Source organism: Meleagris gallopavo, chromosome 4 (genome assembly GCF_000146605.3).
Source record: "Meleagris gallopavo isolate NT-WF06-2002-E0010 breed Aviagen turkey brand Nicholas breeding stock chromosome 4, Turkey_5.1, whole genome shotgun sequence".
Taxonomy (NCBI): Eukaryota; Metazoa; Chordata; class Aves; order Galliformes; family Phasianidae; genus Meleagris; species Meleagris gallopavo.
Window position 1 is genome coordinate 13360248 of NC_015014.2, and position 8395 is coordinate 13368642.

The 8395-nt window shown below is 38.0% G+C and overlaps 1 protein-coding gene across 3 annotated transcripts in view; it reads right to left on the minus strand.

The window, feature by feature from the left end:
- FBXW7 (F-box and WD repeat domain containing 7) overlaps positions 1-8395 on the minus strand; it is a 132966-nt gene that overhangs the window by 92653 nt on the left and 31918 nt on the right. For all 3 annotated transcript variants that reach the window (XM_019614516.2, XM_003205441.4, XM_031553021.1), the window contains exon 2: positions 1959-2516. In XM_019614516.2, the coding sequence (XP_019470061.1) occupies positions 1959-2516 (558 nt within the window). The remainder of the gene's footprint in view (positions 1-1958; positions 2517-8395) is intronic.

Here is an 8395-nt window from a genome sequence, read left to right on the forward strand (position 1 = left end):
CCAGCTCCCCAGGCAATTCTTGCAGTAGCACAGCCTGGGGACACAGCACAGAATAAAATGGCAAGCGCTGCATGGAAACAAAATGCAAAGCAACTATCAGACAACACAAATTGTGCATCTATACAAAATGTTTCCGACAAACTCCCTTAAGCAAAATCTCTGTGAACTTCATATCAAATATGCCCTTAAAAAAACCTCAAAATTTAAAAACCGCATTCAGCACTGGAGATGACAGAAAAAGCTTCAGAACTGATCATTGCCATACTTGCTCTGAGTTTGCATATTTTAAGTGTAGTTATTTTCAAAACATGACAGAGTTTCTGATTTAGAGGGCTGAAATATACATAATTTTACACATCTCTTAATATTAAATCTAAATTGGATGGATGCCAGCTGTTGCGCAATAACAAATAGCACTAAATTACGGAAAAGCAAAGTACCACAATAAAAACAAAATGTAGAAAGCTAATTGATATGAAGTTGGACTGTACCATACTATTAAATTCCAAATTAGGAAGCATACACTTCAGTAGCCTGAACGTTGAAAATATAAAGTTAAACCATTTTCTAAAAACATATGAAAACAAAAATCTAAAAACCCAATATACTAATCAGCTATACAAATAAAAACACTAATGTAGCTTCCAGACGCAAACAGTCAAAGTATTTACTTCTTCTAATGTATCTTCAAGATCAATTCCCTATCAATACATTTATCATACAGCGTAGAATGATTTCGGTTGGAAGAGATCTTTAAGACCATCTAGTTCCAACCTCCTGCCATAAGAAGGGACACCTCCCACAGACCAGGTTGCTCACAGCCCCATCCAGCCTGGCCTTGAATGTTTCCAGGCAGGGGACATACACAACTTCACTGGGCAACCTGTCCCAGTGTCTCAGCACCCTCATGGTAAAGAAACTATTCTAAAGCCTTTTCCAGTTTAATGCCATTTCTCCTCATCCTGTCACTATATGCCCATACAAAAAGTCCTTCCCCAGTTTTCCTGTAGCCCCCCTTCAGTTACTGGAAGGCCACTGTAAGGTCCCCCTGGAGCCTTCTTCAGGCTTAAGAGCCCCAGCTCTCTCAGACTGTCTCCAATTATATTCATAGTCAAACAAATCAAAAATAAATTGGCATGCACACTTTTCCAGAGCCACTTGCATGCTCCTCCCTTCTATTATTCAGTATCACTGCTTTTACCATTCTTTCAGATGTTTCTGTTGCTCAAAGTTAATAGAACTTAGTTTGTAGAAAGCATTGCCAACAATAAAACACTGAAACTAACACATTAGGTTAAACTTGTAACAATAAAAACGTGAATAATTATTTTCAAATACTGTTGCAAATTGGAAGTTTTCAGCAGTCATTGAACATAAGTTCCTTACAAGTAGGATAGAATGCAGCATTACGTAATGACTTTATAACTGAATGACTGGCTTTTTTTTTTCCCTCCGTTTACGATCCATATTTTGTCAATGCAATCAATATGTGATCTGGCTAGAAAGACCTTTAAGTTTCTGTAACATTCAAGTCTAACCTTTCATGACAAACTCTTAGAACCAGATGTCATAGAACACCACACACACAACTGCTACCTTCCTTCTTGCCTGCTCTGAGAAAGAACACATCACAAATAACCCCTGGAAGGTCTTACTAAACACATTCATCTGTATATGAAAGTACTCATATAAAATTAAGTGTTCTTTTGAAAATAGCCTTCAAAGCTCCAGTGCCTGAAAAGGAGTACTTCGTCACGTCAAATGCATGCAAATATTTTCATTATTAACAGTTATAATGCTATAGTTTATCAAGGATTTATACAGTCCACAAACTGAGTTCCTTAGGAAACGAAAAATCTTTGCTTTATTTTAAATCTTTAGTTTAATTTTAGATATGCAAATTACTTTCCAAAATCTGGAGTTAACCAAGATAAAAAAAATACAAAAAAGTTTCTCACCTTTGTCTTTATGTAGAACGGCGATGACTGGTGAATAGGCAAGTCTATGAGGCTACTGGAATTAGTAACACTGTTACTGTTAGCATGTTCATCTTCTCTACTGCTGTCATCAGACTGATCAAAATCATCACTCTCCTGGTCCATTTCCTCCTCCTCTTCCACCTCTTCCTCTTGATCACCAGCATGTTCATCATCATCTTCCTCTTGGTTACAAGTGGATTCTTCATCCACTGTAATAAGTCTATTGTTATTTTCTTCTAACTGTTCTTGCTGGGATTCACGTCTGTCATCAAACCCAGATTCTTCTCCTCTTATCTCTCCGTTCCTCCCAATGTGCTGTTCCTCCTGTTGTTGTCTTTGCTGCTGCTCCTCCTCTTCTACAACCCGATTCATCTGCTCCTCATCTACTTGGCTTGAGGAAGCATTAGCTCGAAGAGATCCACCAGTTCGTCGCCTCTTGCTGCCCACAGAGAGCAGTTCCTGATTCATTTCCAAAAGCCAGCTTGCTACTTCTTGGACCTTGGCTAGGCTATCTGAAGATGCAAATGCTTTCACATTCTAAAGAGATAAAAAAAGAAAACGTGGGAATTTTTAAGCTGCGTTTTTTATTATATCAAGAGGCATAGAAAATTATTACATTATTCCCAACAATTTCCAATTCCTAGCAGTAATTTTCATTAGTCTGCACATAAGTTTTTTCCAGTTATGTATCAATTTACTATCAGGCCAGTCCTTCCCACTACCATACAGTCTGATTACAAGCTCTGTAAACATTGGATTTTTCAAGTTCAGGTGTTTTTCAAAACTACTTGCCCTTCTTGAAAATCCACCAGAATCATTAACACGCAATAGTTAATTTATCAAATTACATGATATCATTTGCCCAAAACTGGACAATGATCATTTTCAAGTGTTATTATATATTCCCTCTCATTTGATCACAGACTTGGCTGTTGACTTAGAATTAATGACTTGGTTTTGATCTTACATCATAAGACCAGGTCAAGTATAACTGAAAGTTTCCTGCCTTCTTAATACAACTTCGTTTTAATTAAGTAGGGGGGAAAAGGGAGAGAAAGAACACCTACTGTAAAATGGTCTTATCAGTGGCAAGGCTTAAATCAGCCACAAACACACAGCAATCACGAGCCCCTGCAGACCAGAAACAGTGTATGCCTTAACAGACTAAAATGACTGTGAGCAACGAGTCCATAACCTAACAAGCCACAAGAACGGTTAGGTAAGAGCACAGAGATTGCTCAATTTGTGTACACATTAAGGAAACTGAATAAATACTAATGTCAAACATCAGGAGAATTTTCAATTTATGCATCCAGCTACATATGTGGAGACAAGCAGGACAGAAGAACAGAGGGATATAACACCATTTAGCTCTGTATTAAATTTGGCATTCAGTTTTCCAGTTCTACCCTTCCTCCTTCCCAAGCACCACTTCATGAATCCAGCTGCCCAAGATTCAAGGGCTCTGCCAAGTATGTGATACTAGACATGAGCTCAACTAGCAGTCAAGTTCAGGTTCACAGGCTGCAAGTGAAAATATGTGCCAGGAGAAAGTAATCAGCTTTTATTTGTAGAATCTCTGTTCTCAAGTGTACGTATAGCACATCACAACTTGACATGCTAAGCTCTGAGAGATTCACAAAGTACAACACTGTGCAGAAAAGGAGCACGAGTGCCCAGTCTCCTCATAGCAGAGGCAGTGAAAGACTTAAGTTTCCCTAAGCATTTCAGTGAAGATACTCTCCAACCCAGTACTCTCCCCGCCTCTGAAGAAAAACTCTTTGAAAGTCTTCTAGCAGTCATAGGGGTTTGCTTTTACTTTGAGGTTCTAGGTTTTTTGCTTGTTTAAAAAACACCAAACATTTAAACAATTAAAGACATCACACTTATTGCTGAGTGGGGAGGAAAGTAACAGAAACCACAGATCTATTGTGTTGTGATGTACGAGTCACAGAAATTTAGATATGTTGTTAAAATCTTGTTTGGATAAGAACCCACAGATAAAAATCTTGCACACTTATCTCCTCTTCTGCAGGGAAGCAATCCTTCAATCTCAAAAATGTGGCTCTCAAGTTTCTACAGTCTAGCCAAGTGACAATTGACCCCAATAAATCCCTACGATCTGAGAAGCCGAAATATGTGATCCAAGAAATTGCCGCCTAGCAATTAGTTCCCATCCACGGAGTAGAAGCTAATAGTAAAAGATAATTACGCTGCACATGTCAAGACACAGACACGAACAAAGCAGAGAAACTGTTCAATTCTGCTTTGGCCAGTGGAATAAAACTGTTCAGGCACTGGGATGTACATGACCCAAAAGAGAAGCTGACGACGCTAACCTTGAGTGCAAGAGGCATCAAAAGAGAATGTGCTTAATTTTCTGTACGCACTAAGTAGCACTTCAGAAAAATGTCATTAAGAGAGTACTTACTAAGTACTTAGCTTAGTAAAAAGTTTTATTTTTTTCCCCTAAAGCCCTAGCATAGTAGAGTTATGTTTAATCGCTCCATTTCCCAATCAGTAGAATTTGTGTATACAATCTGAGTTTAGTACAACTTAGGAGGCTTAGTAGGTAGTAAAGGCATTAAAATATGGATGTGACAACAGCATATTTTCCTCACAAAACGCAAAAAGATTTACATCTTTAGAAGCAATAAATCATTTAAAAATCAATTTTAAAAGGAACATATAAGAAATTTAAATCTTCTTAATCGAGCCATTTTAACTTCTGCCACAAAAAATTCTCTAAATAGAAATCAAGTCTAAAAGTTTTAAACATGTCCCTTAATAACAATATAATTTTAAATATATGCACCAATTATCTGTTCAGGATATACTTTAGAAAGGTGCAAACTGTTTCCATAATTTAAACCTTACTTTCAATTTTTATCAATAAGCAACATGAAAGGGCTGTGTGAAAATAATGAAGTAATAAATACATCCAATTCTGCTAAATGCTTACATGACAAAAATAAGCATTGTTACTGTAATATGTAGTAATGATACTGCAGACAATCAAATGAGCACATGCTAGTTCTTTTACATATTATTTCTCGACTTTTTGTAATTTTTTTTTGTAATGACCAATTCACAAGGTTAGCTTCAGCCATACAACTGAACTTCAGTTCAACTCTAAATCTAAATGAACTCAACTTGTTTTTTGTTGTTTTTTTTACTAGAAGCCTGTAGAATACTTTATCAAAAATTAATTACAAGCAGTACTAGATCAGAAAGCATCAATACGCAAAGAGGTGATACATTTGCTGAAGCACAGACGGATGTGCATTATCTGAGAGATTTGATAAATTGAAGCTGCCTTCTGTCAGATAAGTGCTTTCAGAATAAACTACAGCCAGCTAATAAGCAAGATGCAATCATTTCCAGATAGAAGGTAGATAAGAAACAGTACAGGATCATTATTTCACAGAACTACATATACAAAACAGCTACCAGAGAACTAAGATGTCATGTTTTCACCTGCTGCAGGGCCTCCTGCATGTGCACTCAGAGCCTCATCTCTGAATCAGCCACTCCCTAAGCAGACGGGTGAAGCTGTTGCTTTTGTACCCACCTAAGAGAGCAGCAAGGTGTTCGCATAGACACCAAGGTACAGCAGGGTAGTGGCAATGCCTGCATGAGCATCAACACACAATTCATTAAACTCTGTCAGCAAGCCTAGCATGCAGCTTGCAGGGAAATTTTGTAACTCTTTCGCTGCGTGGAGAAGCAAAATAATACGGAAAAGCATAAGACAAAAAATCCCTAAGCAAAGTGGAAGCCCCAGCATGGAGCCAACCAGAAATTCAAAGTTGAAGACCATTTCTCTACCTACATTCCACCATAAATGTTGCTAATGCTGAAGTATTCATCTTTATCCACTACGCGCACAGGAAATAGATTTAAAAAAAAAAGTAGCCTGGAAAGACAGTTGCTCAAACCACTGGTAAGAAACAGGGGGACATTCCTCAGGCCAACCTGCCACCACAGTGCCAGCCCCAGCCTGATGCGAAGGACAGCGCCTCTTTGAAGGGGCAGGTGTTGGTTAACACTTACACACTTGTAGTAATGGAACTACCGAAATACCAGGAAACCTCAGAAAGTACTGCCAGTTTTCTATCATTCCATTTGTATCACTTGAAACTAATTAAAATAGAAAGGAAAAGGTGTAGAGGCAGATGACAATTGGGAGGTAATACGGGATAACCAACGTGCCTTCACCAAGGCTAAGTCCTGCCTGACCAACCTTGTCACTTTTTATTATGGCATAACTGCATCAGTGAACATGGGAAGAGCCACTAACATCACCTATCTCAACTGCAGCAAGGCCTTTGACACCATTCCCTACAAAACCCTTCTCTCCAAATTGGAGAGAGATGGATTTGGCAGTTGGACTGATCACTGGACAAGCAAGATCATACCTAGAGAGTGGTGGTCAATGGCTCAGTGTCCAGATACAGATCAGCTACGTCCCTGAGGTGTCATTACTGAGCTCTTTAATATCATCATCAGTGACATCAATGGTGGGATTGAGTGCACATTCAGCGCGTTTGCACCTGATGCCAATCAGTGCACATACAATTGAGATGCTTGAGGGATGGGATCCCATCCAGAGAGACCTAACCAGACTCCAGCAGTGTGCCCAGGTGAATTAGAGGTGCTCCTCCAATGACTTCTGTCAAATATACACCCGACAGCATACCAAAAAATAGATTAAACATTCAATAAATTTTAAAAAAAGAAAACAGACACCGCTATTAATGTTTCCTGTTCAAATTTAATTAAGTCCAGCCGCCTCCGCTCTTCTTGTTTGGCCAGTTTTAGTTACCTCTCCTCCCAACCTTTTATCTACCTTCTCAGGCTTTTCATCAAGACAATGCATCCTAACTTCTCCTCCTAAATGAAGGAACACTGGAAAGTGATTTAAAGCTAAGTTTTCTTTAACTCTGAGCTGGAAAGACAGTGTAAGATTCATCATGTAATACTAACTTCCTTAGTAGATACAAGTGAAGCGCATAAAACAGGATAAAACATGAAACAGTACTCAAAATCCACTAGACAGTAACACCACAATTAGTAGCTTAGGAAATATGAGTAATTTCTATGTGAGTTTACGTATATTTACTAGTGCTTCAGTAGAGTATAAGGAAACATCACAGGTAGGAGATCTGACTTTTCACAGGCAAAGGTTGACAAGAGTTTGGGCTCCAAGTAGCCAACACACTTACTCTGTAGGTTATGATAAAACATACATGACTTGGTCTTATTACTTTATACAGATGCCGGTATTTTATACAAAGAAAATCAAGAATCCAGCGCTCACTGCATTCTTCAGTTCATCAGCTATACCCATACTAAGGTTACAACCTGCATATGTCCAAACCCTCCTTAAAATTCAACTGAATCAAAAAGAACCTCTTCTACTCAACAGGTCTTTATCCTGTTTGTGCAGGAAGAATAATTTTTTTCATTTTATGGATCTACCACTTTTTCTGCTCTATACTTAACTCTTCCACAGTATTTCCATATGATCTTCATTTCTATACTTTCAACATCAACACAGAACATTAACTTTTAACATCTACCCCTATTAAGAAACAAAGAACACTGTATAGCGTGTTGAAGCGAGTGGATAAAACCCTCTTCAGCCATTATGGTAAAATCCTGGCCTCTTCAAGCCAGATTCCCTGAACTCTTACAGGCAGTGACAGTGGACATAAAAGCTGCAAAAGGCACTATGTGCATGCTTGTTCTGTAAAGGCAGGCAGACATGGATTCACCTACATCAATCCACCTGTGAGGTTCATCCACACACACTTTATAAAATTTAATAGAGACTCGCCCACAAGATTAATCAACACAAAACAGGAGAACTGGAAACCACAAATCTTTTATATAGAACACTTCTGTGCAACAGAAATTCTTGTATTTGAACTATTTGGAAAAAAATGTGCACATCTTCTTGCTTCAAAAAGGAGAAAAATATTGTAACAAAATCAATTATTGATTCATGTTTTATACAAGGTATGCTTTGACCTTAAAATTTGACAATCAAAAAATGAGAATCATTGCAAAATGCCATGAAATAAGCATGGAGCGATGATAGGAGGACAATGGACAAGTGATCCACTGAGGATGCTGCTGAAAGAGTCCATCACTTAGTAATAATTGTATAACATTAAAATCCTAAGTCCTTGTCCTCAAAAGGCATATATATCCCACACAACAATTACCAAACAAACACGGGGTTACTGAAGAAGCAGAGTACACATCTGTTTACAAAGAATCCAGATCAAACACCTTAGCTCCCTAAAAGCCAGGGCCAACAGTAATATCCCAAAAGTTACTCCTTATTTTTGATTTTGTATTGTTGTGACTTTATTAGGAAGAGTGAATGTTTATAATTCACTATATATATA